The sequence below is a fragment of the Acartia tonsa genome, chromosome 1 (genome assembly GCF_053477335.1).
Source record: "Acartia tonsa isolate MP-2025a chromosome 1, ASM5347733v1, whole genome shotgun sequence".
Lineage (NCBI taxonomy): Eukaryota > Metazoa > Arthropoda > Copepoda > Calanoida > Acartiidae > Acartia > Acartia tonsa.
In genome coordinates, this window is record NC_137260.1 from 17685432 (window position 1) to 17707074 (window position 21643).

At 32.7% G+C, this 21643-nt stretch overlaps 1 protein-coding gene across 1 annotated transcript; it reads right to left on the reverse strand.

Annotated features, from left to right (window-relative positions):
* Nucleotides 1-171: 171 nt before the first annotated feature.
* Nucleotides 172-20972, reverse strand: LOC145326740 (uncharacterized). Its single transcript, XM_080170123.1, has 14 exons — nucleotides 20873-20972; nucleotides 19774-19804; nucleotides 16229-16270; nucleotides 15644-15723; nucleotides 14831-14990; nucleotides 13574-13623; nucleotides 8614-8702; nucleotides 7883-8021; nucleotides 6658-6749; nucleotides 4982-5034; nucleotides 3654-3718; nucleotides 1406-1466; nucleotides 998-1068; nucleotides 172-786 (listed from the first exon to the last, which is right to left on the reverse strand). The coding sequence occupies exons 1-14, from the start codon at nucleotides 20942-20944 to the stop codon at nucleotides 697-699; spliced, it is 1095 nt and encodes a 364-aa protein (XP_080026249.1). The 5' UTR covers nucleotides 20945-20972; the 3' UTR covers nucleotides 172-696.
* Between the last annotated feature and the right edge of the window lie 671 nt (nucleotides 20973-21643).

Sequence of the window (21643 nt, forward strand, 5' to 3'; positions counted from 1 at the left end):
ATCATTTTCAAATCTCGATGAATATGGATGCGAAAATATTTTTTGGTGACACTGTTTGAAACTTTATTTTTATTTCTTCTGTCGCTGAAACGCTAATTGAACATTATTGTCCTTGTTTGTTTAAAATTGAATGAGCACCCGCAAGGGATTTCAGCCACTACTTGCACCAAGCCTATCCTAGCTGCACTGTAACACACCAAATCTGACTCCACAATACATGTAAAATGAATGTTATCCCTTGCTGGTTCATTTTTGTTTTTGTGAGGAGATGGAGATGACAATGGCTGATTTAATCTACAACTCGTGTCATCTTCCAAAACATTTAATAACATACAAATGTTACATCCTCAAAACTGTTATCTTAACACAAATACGAGATAATTTTACAAACAAAAACGGGGAGGAGATACAGTATACAGATAAATTGGACTTTTTCCTGAAGAGCCTATCGAGTATTAAACCCCGCCTCTTTTATTTTCAACAAAAATTAAAATAAATTGGAGGAGTTTTTTCTCCTTTGCCAAACACCTGCAAGTGGCCTTAACTAAGCGGAGCTACCTGCAAAAATGAACTAAACTAAATTGATAAAAAAAAACGAGAAACAACCCTCCCCCTTTAAATATATCATTTTTAAAAGGGGGGAGAGATGGGTTTCAGTGCTTATTATTATTAATAATTTTTTGAATTTATTTAATGTTAGTTCTTGAACTTTCTTCTGACTTGTTTCTCCAGGTAAGGATCCAACCTCCAGCCAGATCCTCCAGATTCCCGCTGAGCATCCTGCAGCTAAAATGTAAAAAAAAACATTAAAAACGACTTTTGGTTATATTATTGTTTTTTTTAGAAGGTGAGAGGTTAAATAAAAATAAGGGTAAAAGACGTCTTTAAATCTGAAGGACAGAAATCAATGGACAAACGAACAAAAGACCTTACTTCTGTATATAAAAGATAGAATTAGAAAACCTAACTTACTACAATATAAATATAATGATATTACCTGTTTTATTTGTTTTTGTAAATCTTCTTGCTGTTTTGCATTGTCTATTATTTCAGAAATATATTCTTGACCCCTGCAGTGAGATCAACATAATATATAAAAATATCTTTTCGAGTGATTACTAACATTGCATAGGTAAACATATGTGGCAAACACAAAATACTAGGCGCTAATAGTAAAAGGAATTTACAGAGCCTTTATATGGCATTGTCTCTCTTTTTCTTAAAGTTTTAGATATTACATCTGATTAGGAAAAAATAAACTTTCCCCAAAATATAGACCATAATTATTGCTGTAGTGGTTTTAGATATCTTACTGGACATATGCAGCATTAGTTTATAGGGTCCTGTATAAAGCATTTTAACATCTTTAGTATGACGGAGACTATTTGATAAATATTATGTTCATCCCTGGTGCCGACAAGATAGTCACAGCTTGGGGATCTTCGCGTATGTCGTATCCAAGGATCCTAAAATATTCTATACTGCGGCTTCGTCCCTAGCCTCTAGGGGCTTTGCCCCAAGTGATCAAAAAAATTTTTTTGCCGAATTTCGTAAAAGGACCAAGGAAATCTTCAGCAAAAAAAAATTGGGGGGATTCTGTTTTTAGGGGGGTTGAGGGTGTCCCACGTACCCTCCAAGAAAATAGCCTAAAACCACCACAGGACCAGTATATATATTCCCTGAATAGTAGAATCCGATTGGTTCAGTGGTTACCGAGATCTTAAGGGACGGACAGATAGACATCATTCTACTTTGTATTATAGATAACTTATGCACTCTTGTTTGTCGACATAACATAAAGATAGTAACATCTGGGGAACTTTGTGATGGGAAAGGAATAATAACTTCCAAACAGTATTAAAAAAACTGTATGAACAAATATTGTTTTGATGGGCTTGCCAATTCCCAAGCTGTAGAATCAAGCAACCAACCCATTGATTTAATTTTTACTGTCTTATTATTATAATGTAGTGTTGTCCCGACGCATTAATATTAACTCTTACTCCGCGGGTAAAACTATAGAATATCTGCGCACCAAAGAATTTGTCTAGAAGGGATATAACTATCATTTTAGAGTTTTTTTTTTTAAGAAGTACAATAAATTAGTTAATAATTTTTACGTTTTTCATATTAAATAGATATAAGGAATGATAGTTATTTTAAAGGAAAACTTAACACTAAACTAACGTCTAGTCTCTGTCGATTGACGTGTCTTTCTCAGGAGCATAGCTACTCTAAAACTATATACGGCCGTGACAGAAAAACAAGAATTCAAAATATGTATTTTTCATGACAAATATTAGATTTAAATTCTAAATACCTTAAATAAAAGGAAAATCTAAAATAGAAAATTTTTATGCCGACCAAAGAAAAGTTTTTTCAAATCGTTTTTTACACAAGTAAGTCAAAAAGTTTTAATGAACCACTAAAATAGACCATAAACAGTTGTATTTCAAATTTCGGGTATAGTCCTATTCGTGACAACGCCTCTTAAGGGGCGTTTCGTCGTATTTTCACAGTAGCTTTTGATAGATTATTTTAGGTTAGGTTAGGTTAAGTTGGGTTAGGTGATTGCCCCGCATGGTTAGAGCCACCCGCAGGGGCTAGAAATAGGGGGAAGGCTACTCTATTGCCACGAAAGGGACTATACCCCAAATTTGTAACGTGGGGTTCTAAAATTGAACACTTTTTTCAATCATAAATACAGAGTGAGGAAAGGTATATTTTATAGAAAATACTTTGCTTTTCTACATTTTATAATAATAATTCCTCTTTTTTGGGACACAATTTTCCTTGTTTTTGTGTGAAGCATGTGTCTAAAAATTGATGTAGACATCAACTCTCACCTATTTTAAATTTTTTACAAGCCTCGCACATTTTTTATTCATAGTAAAATTGAAGAGGAAATATTTTTTTTCAGATTTAGTAAAAAAATGACTAATAATATTATCACGATTTGTAAAACTGTTTTGATGTTTGGTGGATGTCATTGTTTTCAGAGTCTCTTACTTAATATCTCACAAATGGCCCTACTGATAGATCTAAAAATTTGACGAAGCCCAATCTGTACCACTTTTGCACCACTTTTGATTCCTGTGACGTCATAAAATGAGGGAGATGAGAGGAGCAGTGGGAAAGAAAACCCATAAAAAGAGATGAAGAATATGACGTTAAAATTGGAGCAAAAGTGGTACAGATTGGGCTTCGTCTCAAAATTTAAATGTTTGGATTAGTCAAGGGCAGATTTAATGCTATTTTTTTTTCAAAAGAAGGATAAGAACAAACTTTCTAAACTTAATATTGCTTTGAAAATTCCCATCATCCAAAGTGTACGATAATTATAACAAAACGCTTTAAACTCTAGCTTATTAGAAAATGTAGAATATTTATGAAATCAGCGCAGTAATTCAGTAATAATCATGTGTCAGTACATTTTATGCTAGCGGTTACGCCCCTTATAGGACTCTAAGGGCACTTGAGGTGAAGGGGGGGGGGGGTTGAGGGGTAATTCCCCAATAATTGTTATAAACGTTTCCAGGACCTATGAGAAGCTACATTGTAAAGAAGAACCATATCGGTCAAGCGGTTAGCGAGATCCTTGTACAGACAGATACACATCATGTTACTTTTATATAAGGATTTAATATTAGTACCTCAGCTAATTTCCAATGTTTCTGTCTCGTGGCACAGGAAAAACATTCCACACGATCTCGCGGTCCTACACACAAATAGTTTGGTTAGGTTAAAAGTACATAATTTCATAAATCCATTGATAAAATTGTTTTAATTTTATAAAAAAAAATTGGATCTACTGCAGTTCATGGTAAAATATTGCTGGTAACGAATATTGCCAAAAATCTATGAATTTTAAAGGCTGCTAGCTGCCAAACAGCTGAACGTACAGATCATACCCGCACACTATTTTAAGCGGTATAAGAAGGCCTACAAATAATGGGTCATCTCAAAAAACGCATATCTTTTTATGCCGCCTAAAACAGTGTGCTGGCATGATCTGTACGTTCAGCCGTTTGGCAGCTAGCAGCCTTCTAAATCCATAAATTTTTGGCAATATTCGTTACCAGCAATATTCTACCGTGAACTGCAGTAGATCCCAAAAATTATTTTGCGCCTCAACTGTTTAGGATAAAACAGAACAAAAATGCCTAAAACCATCCCGTGACATAAGTGTAGCTTCCCTAAAATGGAGAACCTGATCGGTTCAGTGGCTGGCGAGATATTAATTAATAAACCAAAAATGCTTAACTACTCCTAAGTTAGGATAAGATTATAATAGACAAAAAAAACTAATAGTTGAAAAAGTCTTGATATGATAAGGTTTGACATTATTTGTTGACATTTGACGATAGTTGACTAATGTATATTGAATATACGTGGATAATGTGACAGGGGAATTTTTGTCGTCAATTAGGTTGCTAATATAGTCCTCAGATATTTGTCAGGGGAATGGATTGGGATTACCGTTTAATTAGCCACCTTGGAGAAATATTATATCAGGTTATGTGAGAATCTCTAACAATATCCAAGTATTCTATATCAATTGTTTGACTTTTGATGACAGGGCGAATATATTTATTGTCAAATGCTGTGGTAATGTCAAACCTACAATAAAATGCACTTTAATTTTAAATGTTATTTGATTGATATTTGAATTTCAGATATGCTTTTATTACTGTTCTCATTTTCAAACATAAACATTTCCTATCATATATAACCTTTTAAAGACAAAATTCCATATAAAATAGATCCAATTACTTCACAATAAAAGAACAATAAATTTTAATAATATTTTGTAAAATTATATTTTAGTTGTGAGTGAGCTGTATTGCAAAAGCACTTTAAATTACAACAAAAACAATATACTTCTTTCTTAGAAGTGTCTGACATACAGACGCACATGGGTCATAATTAGCTTTGCTGCTTAAAAAAACAATAATATAAAAAAAAACATTAGTTTATTTACCTATAAAATAGAAGCCTGCTTCCGCTAGTTCAGATGGAGATGGAGAACTCCACCTAAAATTCATAGAAATCGTTATGATTATAAATAAGAAGGTGACCGGAATCATCATTAGCGAATTGATAGAATTTACCAAAAGCAACTTTAGGTTAGGGCACCATAGTTACAGTCTCTGCAGGGTTAGCCCCCCCCCCCCCCTACAAGTGTTTATGTACGTTTGTAATACTGTTTTAGATCTTCTCTTTTATGGGTGTTGTCATCCTTGTTATTTATAGAATTATGTAACTCTTATACTCTGCATTTACGTGTGATTTTGCATCTATTATATTGAATGGGGTATATATAAGAATTAAAATCTGATGCAGTCCATGGTAAATAGTAACAAACATGTTATTGATGTACATCATCATTAGTGATCCAAAAATTCCTAAAAATAATGTGAAATACCCAAGATCCGATAATGCACTAAAAATTCCGGACTAAAGAAAGCACGTAAAAAATCAATATCTAATGTTTACTGCGAGATAACTACTGTGCATTATTGATTAATAGCTATTCCAGATTGTTTTAAGGTTTTCTTTGCATTGATGAGATAAAATAATATGTAAATTCAGTGGTTTTGACCGTTAGCAGCATTTGAAGTTTTCAGTTAAAATTGGAGAAAGACTAAACTACATAACTTTTGTGTCATTTTGAGGAAGAGGATTCCCTTTTCTCCCATCTCTTTTGAAGAGATTTTCTTCCTCCCTTCCCTTTTTCATTTACATTTTTATGACGTCATATGAATCGTCTTCCTCGAAAGTGACACAAAAGTTATGTAGTTTAGCCTTTCTCTTAAAATTGGCGTTCTCCTCTTTTTTCAATTTCTTTTTTTTTTTGGGGGGGGGGGGGGGTAAACACCCACTTACCTCACCCTTGGACATTTATGACAACAAGGTATACGTTATCCATAAGTAGTGCAGCATATTATTATAGACACACACACACAGAAGTTGAAAATGGGTAAATAAAAAATTTTAAAGCAGGTGAAAGTATTTGAATGATGTTTATCTGTCAACCAACGTCATTTTTTTGTTTGACGGACGCATGGACAAACATTAGTTATTGAGTATCTGTTTTCCAAAAAATAAATATATTTTCTGCACAGATAATTTAAATAAATTAGATATATAAATTTTGAGCATAATAATGATTACTTATTAGAAAGTTAAAGCTTAAGGATATTTATGTAGGATATTTTAATCTTCCAACCAATTAATACTGTTTACATTCAGTATTTTGAAAGCTTGTTTACAAGAATAAGATGTATATTAAATCATCTATTAATGGAGGAACGTCCAAGCTTTTTATTTTTTGTTATTTTTTGGTGGAGGGGGCATAAAATCTCAATATTTAAATATTTTATTGGTAAGGCTGTAAAATGACGCCGACTATTTTTACCCCTCTAAAATTGTTAAAAAAATACATTTTGGGTATGAAAAGTAAAATAACAACCTGATTTGTAAAAGAAAAGTTTTTTATTGGTTTTAAAAGTTTCAGGAAGGGCGCTACTTGGGAGTAAAATTTGTTTGAGGAAAGTGGGGTTATCCCCCTTTGTATCATCTTGCTTCACTGAAGTCCCCCTCCAAAACGTTATAAATATTTCACCAGCCTACAGCCTAAAGTGTAACACCTCTTACCTAAAATCAGATTCTTCGTATGTCCCCAGTCGGGTATGGTAGCAGGAATGCGGGTTTCTAGGCTCCCCATTTTCCAATACTGGACTTGGTTCCTAAAACATTAAAAGATTTTTGTTTAATTTTTAGGTTGTTTCTTTTTAAACAGCAATTGAACAGTATAGTTTAAATTACCAATCGTACGCCCCTATAGGCCTCTAGAGGCTTTTAGATATGGGGAGGTTGGGGGATAACGTCGACCTAATATTTTCATTCATTTTTTAGATAAAAAATTAGAGGGGGGGGGGATTTTGCTAAAATTTTTATACAATTTTGTTTAGACTTATAAATTAATAATCTGCCTTTTAAGTTCTGACACTCTACAAATGTAAATGTTCATTTGATTTGAGAGTTTCCTTCTTATGGATGTTGCCATCCTAGCTCTGTTCATATTTACATGTTATGAAATTAAACTTATTGAAAGGGCAATTTTATCGAATTGCATTCATATTTAAATAAAATTGGGTCCTTATACAATTTATTTCATACACAGATAAAAACGATTTCGTAATAATAATATATGTGTAGGTACTTTTAAAAAAAAATCTTTCATTCTATAAAGAAGATAGTTTGTATGTCATTTGGCTATTTTCATAATATTATAGTAAAACACTAGAGGGAGAAAGGGTTAACTAACTGTATCCCCCCATCGCATCTACCTTGTGCAACCTTTTTATTGGGTCATTGAAAATCAACCAATGGTCTCGCAGAAAATGATTTAGAAGCAGACGAAAAGGGTCGTTGAAATAGAATGGGAAGTAGTTGTCTGTATATATGTACATCTATACTATAGTTCTGTCTTCATAATCATTGTGCATCTACTCTGGTAATTACATTGAGCGTACGTTTAATCGAATTTTACTAATGGATGTTGTAATCCTTGTTTTAGTCAACCGAGTCCAATTTTTATCTATCATACATATGCAGGGATCTTAAAGGATAAGACAATGGCCGATAAATTAATGTACATCACCAATGATGATACACAAAATTACCCCTTCTCTTGAATAAAATAGTGGTTAAAACGTTTGAACACTTAACTTAATGAACCAACCAATCAAAATTTAATTAAAGTCCCTAAAGTTATTCAGCCAGTGAATGAGAAAACGTTATTATAAAACTTTGGGGACCATTGTAATAAACCGCCCAACTTTTCCTCTCATCATGGACAAATGTGAATAGTACCCACCTTTGAAATATATGTACAGGATGCGTTACTTGGTTGGCGGGAGTATGGCGGGGTGGCGGCTACTTTTACTATCTTCGGCGGAAGCGGGGTGGGGGTTAGCTTGGCTGGCGGCGGGGGTGATGGAAATCTAAGGCGGATACTTCAGTCATTTTAGCTGTTTTACTTATAGAAGTAGAGGCAAAAAATTATCATCATTATTACCCAGAATTGGATGAACCCTATCCAACGGGGGGAGAAAGGGGAGGGTACATATTTATAAAAAGGACATGTGAGAATTGAGGTACATGCAGTCATTATATAATCATAGAGTAACTTTACTACTTTAAAACTATAACTATCTATTCCTTTAAGGTGAGGGTAGAGAGGGGGGGGGGATGAACTCTTGGAGAAAGAAGGGAATGGTGCATATTTAGAAATATTACATGTGAGAGTTAGGCATATATGGACATCAGACACTTATAGAGTAACTTTGCTACTTAAATACTATGAGTATCCGTCCCTTGGAGATGAGGGTAGAGGTTGGGGGGGGGGGGGGGGGAAGAAAGCGTAAACATTCAGAAATAGAAACACTTTGCTTCTTAAATACTACAGGTATTTGTCCCTTTGAAGTGATGGTAGATGTGGAGATAAACTATTTGTACAGCGGAATAACATATTTAGAAAATGGACATATGAGAGATAGAGACAAACAGTCATTAGAAAAATAGAGAATAACTTTGCTACTTAAATACTATGAGTATCCGTCCCTTGGTGGTGAGGGTAGAGGTGGGGGAGATGGACTTTTCTCTTCTATAGGGGAAGAAATGCAACTTTTTAACTCCTGAAATAAATATAAAATATTGAAACATATACTTTTTAAAAGCGAAGCTTTTCTATAATTAGGGTCGGTCCGTACGTCTGTCCGTCCGTACGTCCGTCCGAGATAGATAGCTTTTATTCGTTAATTTAGGCATGTTAGAATTGTCCTATCGATTTCAAACTTTGCATGGTGATTCCTGTAGTAGTTAGGTACGATTTAGAAAGCGTAGCAACTCTATAATCATTACCAGAATGTCCGTATGTCCATTTTAAACATGTTGATTTTTCTACTTTTTTAACAACAAATTTTTATGTGATCTAATTATCCGTTTAGATTTTTGGTATATTGATTCCTGGGACAACAAAGAACAATAGTATAAGCAAAGCAACTCTATAATCAAGTCCTAAAAATGTAAGTATGTCCAAAACATTATCCTGTATCAAGCAGTTTTTCAACAAATTTACTTACAATTTTGATTCGACTCTTTCGATACTTTTATATTCTGATTATTCAGTTCAGACAGTATACAAGTGTTAATTTCCGTTTGTCCTACCGTTTCAGTGCTTCGCTTTTATGGATGTTGTCATCCTTGTTTCGTGAAACAACTCTACAATTAATGCGTGTCGGTTTGTCTGTTACACGTACTTGCTCTGATTAATTCTATGATATCATAATTTCACTTTATGCAACTACAACTTTTATTTTTTGCAATTCCAAACAAAGAGTTTACATTCAATTATTGGATTATTTCTTTACTATTGACGAGTGTCCTCTGGGAGTATTTTAGTAAGATGGGGGGGGGGGGGGGAGGGGAGACTCTAAACACTCTCTGGAAAAGAAGCTTAATTGTAATAGAAAATCATGTAGGTCCAGTGGGTACTGAGATCTTAATCTACAGACAAACAGAAAATTTTAAAAGTATTTAATTGATTTAGTGCTAATTTTTACATAATGTCTTAATTTTATTTCGTACAGAATTTAACTGTCCTTGTTAAAAGTCTAGTTTATATAACGAATTCAACAAAAAGAATTAAATGAATCCAGGGATTGAGGATAAGATGATAGATATATGAATTCATTCATATACGTATATCTTTTCACATCCTTATAATAAAGTAACATGATGTCTGTCTGTCTGTTTGTACCGAATGATCACAGATTAGCCGATAAGGTTTTGTTTTACAGGGTAGCTTATCATCGGTCCTGGGAAGGTTTACAACTATTTTGGGGGAGGGTACTCCAAGAGAAATTGCCCCAAGAAAAAAATACTAAAAATAAAAAAAAAAGTTGTCGAATTTAACTCTCCCCCTCCTCAAGTGCCCCTAGAGGCCTTTAAGGGGCGTATCCGATAACAATTTATAAAGGATGAAAGAGATGTAGATTACATACATATATTAGATGGCCTTAACCCTTTACTCTCTGGATTAATCAAACTTACAAAACAAACAAGGCAACTTAATTATTTGGCTCAAAGAAAACATTTTGCAATTTCTATTTCATTAATTTTAGAGCATAAATAACCCCTTTCTTATTTAAATTTGAAATAATCGCATTTATGATGCATATTTTTGGGGGGTTAGGATAGGTAAAGTTAGGATCAGTAAGACCCAGAATGATTACTGACCTACAGGGTTGGAGCCCCCTACCAAATTTTTTTTTCAGAGATCTTTAAGGATAAGATAATGAAGGATAAATTGATATAATTATACTTCCCCAGTAAAAATTAACAAAATTACCCCAAATGCATATTAAAATTATTCGACACTTATTATGGAGCAACCATTAAAAAGGCAATAACAGTAGTAGGTTTTGAGTCAACGAATAAGAAAAAAAAACTTTTACTATAAAATTTATAGTGCAATAGCCCCTCCCTTTATGTTGTTTAAAAATATATTAATATATTGATTATTTGTGGACCAGTGAGCTATCTGAGGGAATCTACCAAAGATTTGTCAGTACAACTATGTAGAAAAACAAAATTTTCGTGCACTTTTAATCAAGGACGATTACGTAAAATAGCAGCTATCTATTTTTGGATTAAAATTATTCTGCATGAATTTTTTTTTATATTAAAAACAACCAATTCATCAATGCACAAACAAGGTTTTTTTTCTTACATCATACACCTTAACTAAACCTATGCAAAATAAGCAAAGGTAAACAAGAATAACAAAAAAAGTTACACATGCTGTAAAAAAATTAAAGGGACAAAAAATGAAAATAAAAAATAGACAGTCAAAACAGATAAATTGAAAAGATTGATTTGTAGAGTAGCTTTGGCAATAAAAAACTTAAATTGTCTATTGTTAAAATTATAAAAGTGTGTCGACTAAAAAAGTTTCGGGATTTGATGATTTTTAATTTAAAAAAAAAACTTTACAAACTTTTATTGCATTGAAAAGAACGTTTGATTAAAAAATAATGCACAAAAATTATATAACCAAACTGCGTTTTTTCTCATGTACTCAGATAAAGTAATGCTAGCAGCAAGCTAAAATAACGATATTCTATCCACCCCCTTTACCCCACCCTTCCCCTCATACTAGATGAACAAACTGACCAATAAATAAGGTCCTTATTAGCAAGCTAAATTGACGAAAAGTTTCTCCCTGTCAATATAACCACGTATATCCTATATCCTGTCTTTAATAACCTTTTTTCTGCTACAAAATTTTATGATCACCCACTAAAAATATATTAGGCAGTTGACCGCAAATATGTTTAGAGACCTAAGACCAAGGCCACAGAAAAAGTATTAATCTTCCAGACAACTTTTATTATAGCAAATAGAAACTTTCTTTGCATAACTGGTTTGATTCCGTTGGAAAATAATCCGATGGAAAGCCATCAAGGATAAGGCTTTACAAAATCATATTTAGGTTTTAATTGAGATAAATAAAGAAATTTTCCAGTATGGCTTCGAAACCGATTATTACCCACTGGATTAGAACCGGTTCTCACCAATAGTGAAAAATTATGTAAAGCATCGTATTACAGCCAATTTTCCACAAATATAAAAAGAAAACCCGTACAATGGATACCAATTTTTCGGGGCCAACAAAACTGGTTTTAATCTATGTCTATAATACGATGAAAAATAACTAAATCAGAAAAAATTGGATTAAAGAATCAACCAAAATATTATAATGTTAAAATTACTTTAAACACTTCTTGAAACTGTTTCTTTCCTGAATTTGCATCTTTTGATTGCATTTCTAGAAATGGGTTTTAAACAGATCTAAAATTAAACAAGGACGATTTCCTCCAAAAGTAGCATATTTTTTCTTAACGATAAGCTAACCATAAAGGGATACACTGGAGAGAGCAACAAAACTAGAAGACTAGAAGAGTAGCTCCGCTTTTCTCTTTGTGTGATTCATATTTTCTATTGAGAACATGTAATTTTTAAAGCTTTATATAAATATGCAATTGCGCTTCGGATTGCTATTTTCTTTAAAATATAGTTTAAACTATAAAAAAAAAAAAAAAGTTTCGCTGTTTCTTCCTTCTGATGTTATACATACAAAGCATTCAAATTTCAAGCTATTAAACTTTGGAGAATTTATCCCATAGGATCTAAATGGATAAGACAATGGCTGATAAATTGTTATATTTCTACAATGATACACAAATTTATCAGAAGATTACAATTTAGTGTTTGAAATGTTTGCACACTCAACTTAATCAAATTCAAAACTGAAAAAGTCCTAGGGGCGGTGTTGACAGCCTTAAAAGTTTAAACTTATTTAAAAAAGAGGTCTTTAACATATGTAATATATTGTACACTATATACAGCAATATGCTAGAAAGGTTGTTTAGGAAAGGGGGGATAGGAGAATGGAGGAAAATTAGGTCTCTATGCAATTAAAAAATGTATATATTTTGAGCGATCAAAATATAAGTTACAGGTTGACTGGAACGATCATAATTTAAGGTCAAGGTCACAGGAGGGACACAATAGTCTGCCACAGGCAACTACAATACTGTCTAAAAGCTTTGTTTCAATTAATTTTACAAAATTTAAATCTGGCGGTTGCCTGTTCCAAGATAAGGCTATTGTTAATGAAAAACGCACTCCAAGTGGCTGGAAGTGTATAATGTGGAAGATTGTCAACCAAGTTTAATCTGGCAAATGGGATGCCATAATCTTCTTTGTTTCTAACATGGGACATATGTCCTCTTGTTTTCCACATGTGAATGAATGAGCGAGGGGATATGTTGAATTTAAACTCATACATGAATTTAACTCTAACGAAATGCACTAACAAATTAAGTTGTAGAATTTTCATTGTTTTAAATAATAAACTAATCAATCAAATTGAATAAAAGTCTCCAAAGTTTTTGAGCCAATGAATAAAAAAAATTATTTAAAACTTTGGGGATTAATGTAATGAACAGTCTAATGTCCCCTAACTCTCTGATTTATACTAATATTAGATCTGGCATTCTAAAGAATCTTATCTCTATTATAGGAACCAATTAAGAAATGCGTCATTTGAAAAAATAGAAAATCTTCTAGAATTTGTAAACTCAATTTGTCTCAAATGTCATTTTGTAGTAATGTACATAAACTTTCAAATTATATCATGTAAAATATTTCTAATCTCTGTTTGTCTATGATTAATTTGTGTACGGAAATATCTCACGTATCGCTGTATCGATCAGGTTCTAACTACTGAACCAATATGGTTCTACTTTACAGTGAAGCTTCTCATAGGTTCTGGAAAGGTTTACAAATATTTTGGGGGTGGGTACCACCACCCTTCTTAGAGAAAACGCCAATAGAAAAGAAATACCAAACAATATTTTAGAGTCATGCTAGAAAAAAAAATAATACCTCAAAGTGCCCCTAGAGGCCACTAGGGGCGTAGCCTCTAGTTATAAAAAAGTACCTGGATTATTGGAGGCGAGGGTAGGTTTCTGTCCAAATTCAACGGAGATGCTACAAAAAAACGTTATTTATCACGTCGTATTCTAGACAGCTTTCCGCGGATATTCAAAAGTGAAATTATAAGATTAAATCAGTTTTGTTAAAAATTTGAATGGAGCTAAAAATACAGTCACAATATACAAAGATGAAATAAAAATTAATTATAGAATTGTATTAAATCCAGTAACATAGACTCCCAATGGTGGGGTGAAGAGGTGTTTAGTGTTACCCCCCCCCCCTCTCAAACTTTAAAATCCCTCTTTGTACCAGTCTCAAAAAAAAGCTTGGACGTCCCTGTCATGTTTCCACTCATACATATGAATTAAACACTGGTTGATACTTTTTTAACAATACTTTAGAGCTTTAGAAAATATTAAAGCTACAATAAATGTTAGAGACATTTCAGTAAGGTCTGTGAAAGCAAAAAATTATATAATGCACATGAAAGACAACATAACTCGAAAATTTACGTAAATTTACTTCAAAGAATAAAATAAAATTTGACCACTAAAAGTATATGATCCTAAGTCCTAGTAAAATGAAGATTCATTCAAATATTTAAATGAACCAAATATATTTATTCAAATTAAAAGAAATTAGGAAAATTACATTTCATAGCAACGGTTTAGATAAAATTGGAAATATGTATATTAAAAAGACAAAAGACATTTTAGATTTATTTGAAAGCATTGTAATTGTAACCCATTATTTTGCAATTGTTTGATTTACTAGAAACTGTGATGTTACCAATGCTGATGTTTAACCAACAAACATACCAAGTGACAAACAAACAGGTCATAAAGTGTTGCTTCGCTGTTTTCTAATTTAAGAATTTATTTACATCAATAAAAATATTAACGTGGGTGTATTTTTGGTTCTATTGAATCTATAACTATTAATGCCTAGGTTACAATTCAACTTGAAAACGTTTTGTGCAATATCTATATGAGTATGTACACATTGACGTTTAAAAAGGGGTTTGCCAATTCAAATTTTGAAACCCTTCATTTTACACCCATCAAAAAGGCTTGGACGCTCTTGTTAATAAATATAAACAGTAAAATCTTATTAATGTGGTTGTTTATATGAAATTATCTCCCTTAATAAAAATTTCCTAAAAGTTAGGAAGTATGCAGTAATGTGTAATCACAAAATGTTTTTATACAGGCCATATACAAAATCCCTAAAATGCCAACAATGAACTAACCATTTAACTTACTTTCTTTAGATGGTGTAGGTGAGGAATGATCTTTGGATGGTGGCCTGCTAATACTATGCTCCCTGGAGAGATTAAAGTGCCTGACCGAGTAGCTGGGCTCTATCTCTTTCTTTGGTTTGTTGGGGGCTGGCATGGACTCTCTGGCTAGGTAGGCTGCTGCCTACATAAACAATATTTATAATAGTGGGATGATATGTTATATTATGTAACCTAAATTGTAACTACACAATAAAAGGTAAAAATCGCCAAAAAAACAAAAATCGACAACCAACCCTTTTTTCCTCAAATATTCCTTACATGTATATGACTTTTTCTGAGCCAAGTCATTCCTCCTTAGTACCTGTCTCTGTAGTTGATACTCAATATGGTCGGCCAAGCCATACCTGTCTCTGTAGTTGATACTCCATGTGGTCAGCCAAGACATACCTGTCTCTGTAGTTGATACTCCATGTGGTCGGCCAAGTAATACCTGTCTCTGTAGTTGATACTCCATATAGTCGGCCAAGTCATACCTGTCTCTGTAGTTGATACTCCATATGGTCGGCCAAGTCATACCTGTCTCTGTAGTTGATACTCCATATGGTCGGCCAAGTCATACCTGTCTCTGTAGTTGATACTCCATGTGGTCGGCCAAGTCATACCTGTCTCTGTAGTTAATACTCCATGTGGTCGGCCAAGTCATACCTGTCTCTGTAGTTAATACTCCATATGGTCGGCCAAGTCATACCTGTCTCTGTAGTTGATACTCCATATGGTCGGCCAAGTCATACCTGTCTCTGTAGTTGATACTCCATATGGTCGGCCAAGTCATACCTGTCTCTGTAGTTGATACTCCATGTGGTCGGCCAAGTCCCCGCTTCCCTGCTCTCTCAGTAAAATCATCATGTTTAAAATTCCTATTAGTGAGAAAAACAAATTAATGGTAATTGTTAATCAAAATCTTTGTTTGACATAATCATATGTATAATGAGGGACATCTTTGCAGCTCTTACTAGATGATAAATGAGCTCTAAAGGTTGAAATATTGATATAATTTTCCTGCATGTAGATTAAAATTATTAGTTGAATAGTTTGGACGCTGTTAGTTTACACAACCCAATCAAGATTTGATTATGTCCTCCAAAAGTATTTATTTTTTTTGGGTTTGTATAAAAAACATTCTAATGTTCTCAAATCCCTTTCTTAAAAAAACAAAGCCTAGGAAATTTACCATATCCTATCCGATTGATCTAGTCACATTATACCATTTTGGTAGGTAAATACATTAATAGGACATCGTATAAATTTAATAATTTTTATCAAACGCGATCATATAGTCAAAGTGCTATTAAATTGCTTTAAAAATTGTTAATTAAATGTATAAATATTGATTGAGTGAGGCTACTCTAAATTTGTTGTTTCCTTCTGCTGCAGGAACTATATGAAACCAATCTGGAACACCTAAAATGTAAAATCATCAATATAAATATAAAAATAAATCTAAAGTATATATGAAAAAAAACATTTTTTTACATTTCTTAATAATCTGAAGTCGTAGCCAAGCCACTCTTTAAAAAAAATTTTCTGCGATTAAACGGGTTTAGACAATGGACAATAAATTGATAATAATCACGAATGATAATTCCAAAAACCCTCCTTTTGTAAATTAGAACTATTGGAAGAAATGTTGTGACTCTCAACACAAATTAATTAAAATTTTATGAATTATAAAACTACAACAACTTATACAATCTATTTTTAATTCGCATTAATAAACTTATTTTGTTTATCAACATTTGGGGTATAGTCCCTTTCGTGGCAACGCACCTTATGGGGCGATTCTTCGTATTTTTCACAGTATCTTTTTTCCTATTTCTAGCCCCTGCAGGGCCAATTGTCTAACCCTGTGGGGCAATTACTCAACCCAATATAACCTAAACTAACCTGCGGGGGCTCAAACCCTGCGGGGTAATCACCTAACCCAATATAACCTAACCTAACCTAAAATAACCTATATATAAAAAGCCATTTTAAAAATACCACCAATCGCCAATTAAGGAGCGTTGCCACGAAAGGGACTATTTCCAAAATTTGTTTCTTTCTTAATTATCCTCAAGATTGAACGAAAATAAATTATCCTTCCTTTCAATTAATTTCTTTTCTCAATTTTTCTTCAGGTATAAATGACATCTGAAGTATTGATAAAGAATTTTCAATAGGCATAGGCACGTGCACAGGAGTATATTTTTTTCTCATTTTTTCATTGTTACAGAAATCATCAAACATAGTTTGAAATCAATAAGACAATTCTAACGTGTTTAAACGAAAAGAGCTAACTGTCTCGGACGGCCGGACTGACCCTAATTGTAGAAAAGCTTCGCTTTTAAAAAGTAGCAATGGCTAATATATAATTACATCCCATTTTCCAATGACACCATTGACTACTATTTATATTGGATATCTGATTTATAAATATAGTCAAGTCATGGCTGACTTAATATCACACCAAAAAAAGCCCATGACGTGCACCTAAAACTTATCTTAAACTTATTTCATTAAAATCTAATGAACGATTACCTGACTAAAATACACATATTTTATTTTTATTCAGTATATTAATTGTCAAGGCTTTAGATAAAACAAGAATGACAACATCCATAAAGGCGAAGCACTGAAACGGTAGGACAAACGGACATTAACACTTGTATAGTGTCAAAACTGAATAATCAGAATATAAATGTATTAGAGTCAAAGCAAAATTTTAAGTAAATTTGTTGAAAAACTGCCTTATACAGGATTATGTTTATGGACATACTTACATTTTTAGGACTTGATTATAGAGTTACTTCGCTTATAACATTGTACTTTGTTGTCCCAGGAATTAATATACCAAAAATCAGATCAAACGGATAATTATAGATCACATAAAAATTTGCTGTTAAAAAAGTAAAAAAAAACATGTTCCAAATGGACGTACGGACATTCTGGTGATGATTATATAGTTGCTATGCTTTATAAATCGTACGTAACTACTACAGGAATCACTATGCAATGTTTAAAATAGATAGGACAATTCTAACATGCCTAAATTAACGAAAAAAGCTATCCGTCTCGGACTGACGTATGGACGGACGGACGGACCGACCCTAATTATAGAAAAGCTTTGCTTTGAAAGAATAGCCATGTTCGAGAGTTAAATCGCTGCAAAAGATCTGACAATGTTAGAAATAGGTTAAACCAAATTGAAAACTGTTCAAACGGAAATTTTATCTATAAGCATTTCTTTAAAGCGACATGTACTATCAAAAACTGAAGTATAAGTTAATAAAATATAAATAAACAAGCCTCTCGATATTTTTATTATCAGTTCTGGCTTTGTAACCTACAAACATTGGGGAAGAAAGGCGTTTCAATTGATTTAAAGCTATTTTACTTCCCCGCCCTACAGCTAAATTTTCCAGAAAAACACAGACCTTAAAGTCTTACAGAATTACATTTTACAAAAGTATTCTACTAAATTTAAACATAAAATTAAAAAAATTTTTGTTACTCCTTATATTTGATATTTTTAAAAGCGAAGCTTTTCTATAATTAGGGTCGGTCCGTCCGTCCGTCCGTACGTCCGTCCGTACGTCCGTCCGTCCGTCACGGATAGCTTTTTTCGTTAATTTAGACATGTTAGAATTGTCCTATCGATTTCAAATTTTGCATGGTGCTTCCTTTAGTAGTTAGGTACGATTTAAAAAGCGTAGCAACTATATAATCATTACAAAAATGTCCGTACGTCCATTTTAAACATGTTGATTTTTTTTACTTTATTAAATAGCTTTTTTCGTTAATTTAGGCATGTTAAAATTGTCCTATCGATTTCAAATTTTGCATGGTGATTCCTGTAATAGTAAGGTACGAGTTAGAAAGCGTAGCAACTCTATAATAATTACCAGATTGTCCGTACGTCCATTTTAAACATGTTGATTTTTTTACATTTTTAACAACAAATTTGTATGTGACCTAATTATCCGATTGGTCTGATTTTTGGTATACTGATTCCTGGGACAACAAAGTACAATATTATAAGCGAAGCAACTCTATAATCAAGTCCTAAAAAAGTAAGTATGTCCATAATCATTATCCTATATCAAGCAGTTTTTCAACAAATTTACTTACAATTTTGCTTTGACTCTTATACATTCGCATTCTGATTATTCAGTTCTGACATTATACAAGTGTTAATGTCCGTTTGTCCTATCGTTTCAGAGCTTCGCTTTTATGGATGTTGTCATCCTTGTTATATTAGTATTCGTGGAAAATTGTCTGAAATTCGATATTATACATGATTTTTCAGTATGGTTAAGAACCGGTTCTAATCCAATGGTTATTTATCGGTTTTAAAGCCATACTGGAAAAAAGATTAGTTCATTTTGTATTTGCCTATCCCAAGCATCCTTCAAATGTATGTATAGAGCCTTATCAGCTTTTTCTAAAGAAGAAAAAAGATAAATAAAAACTGCTTACTCAACAATTTCTTAAATATAATGAAATTTAACAAGGTTGATAATATTTCTAATATTACAGCTTAATATAACTTTAAAGTTTCATCTTGAATTAAACTATATTTTGAACTAGTTTCATTGGAACTTTATATTTTTTGTTGATATCCATTTCAATATTTAATTGTCTATACTAATTTGAAGAAGAAAACAAAACAAAAAATTGTATCTTGAGGAAATAGAATAAGAAAATTTTTAAAAAGCTACTTTTTTTTAAATGCAGGGACGTCCAAGCTTTTTATTTCGAGGGGGGTTTAAATGAGGAGTTTCAAAGGTTTAAAGGGGGCAATCTAATCACTAATATATTATCTAAATTTATTAGAGGGTTAAAATGAGGGGCTTTAGAGTTTAAACGTCTATATTTAGATGCCATTTGTTAAAAACTTGATAAAACTTTGATAAAAAACTAGTTACCTGTTTCGTTATCCATGTTGCCACCCACTTCCTAGAATATAAACTACGTCATTAATAGTCACCTTTCAATTTATCAGGAATAAGAGAAGGAAATTTACTAAAAGATAATCTTTAATATTTTGCCAACAATTAAAATCTACAGAACATGATTAACATAATTTGGAATGTATATTAATTTACCTCCCATTGTCTTATCCCTTTATTTTATTTTATTTGGGTTCTAAAAGTTTTGTAATCTTAAGTAAAAGTAACCGGATCTGTGTATGTGCGTTTGTTTGTCTGTTTCAAAGAATCTCGCTTACCGCTGAACCGATATGGTTCTCTTTTTTACTTTTTCTTTTTAAAACTAAAATTGAATGTAATGCGAAAACCCCCCCCCCCCCCCATAAAGTGCCTGTAGAGGCATAGTTGCTTTATCATACAAAATTAAATGGCTTGGTTCACGTCTTTTTATTCCTGAGGGCTATTTGAATTTAATGGAAATAATAAAAATTCAATCAACTATTCACAGAAAAAAAAACATCAAAAACATTGAAATTGCAATGAAACATATTCTCTCTAGCCAGAAATATCAGACACGTAATTGTGATTACTGATTCTTAAAATGTATTCAAAATGTATTTTTTATATTATTATACATAGCTAGCATAGGCCAGGTACAGGTTTACCTAAGAACGACAAAAAATAACATGCAGGGGTGTTCTAGGTAGGTATTGTGAGTTCATAACCACTCAGCTACGATTTAAGTAAAAGTGGTTATGAACTCACAATACCTTCCTAGAACACCCTTGCTAGTTAGTTTCTTTGTGGTGCTGAGGTAAACCTGTACCTAGCCTATGCTATCTGTGTATACCAACAGACAAAATCCTATCATATTCATGAACAGAGTTTAATTTCCCTTTTGATAATGTACTTCTTTGTGTAACGGTTTTGGTTTTGATTAAATCCTTTAGACGCAGTGTTAAAAAATTCCCCCAGATTTATAATGTAAAATGACGTCACAGCTTCAAATACTAACAAATCATTACAAAGGAAGGAACAGACTCTTTACCGATAATAAAATGAAAGGTAGTTTTGCACCTTAAAACTAAAAGCTTACATTAATATTTCTGTTTTCAGCAGATTCTCTCGTTTTATTGCCTTTGTCTTTATTCAAAATACTAGAATTCATTTGTATAAATTACATCTTAAGCTTTTCTGAAATTTACTGAAATTGTTAATTAATCAATAGATACATATATAATAGCATTTTTAAATGTCCCAGACAGAGGATTTTGCATGGGGAAGTGTGACCCGAAAATTCTGAACTCTATTGATCTAAAGTTGTAGAAGGTGTGAGCGTTAGGGGGGTGTATGACAGACAACAAGAGGGATCTATATTAAGTGTCAAGGGGATGAATACACCCCCTCGATGTCCCAGCACCCACTCACTGAAAAGTCCCAAAAGCGTCTCTGAGTTGATAATTTTTTTTTAACACCCCCGTTAAGTTTGAGGATGGTGACCTTTTTACCCTGTCACCCCCTCTGCTGTATAAGGTCAGCGAGGAACGTTGAATTTTGACAGATTGGTGGATAAACCCCCCATACAACCCCCTTCTGAACGCCTCTTTTCCCAATAATGTAGTAAAAATTTAAATTGGCGGATCTACGGACAGGCCATATTTGATTAAAGATTAGATTCACTATTAACAAAAGTATATTTAAATTATATGGGTTATTTCTAAAGTCATCCTACAGTCTTTTAAATTCAATTTAATCTACATTCAATTTAAAAACAACCATAAGAAATTGAATTAAGACAAGAACAGTGAAATCCATAAGAAACGCAGAAATAACTTAAAGACAACTTTTTAATTCCGATTTCATTCGG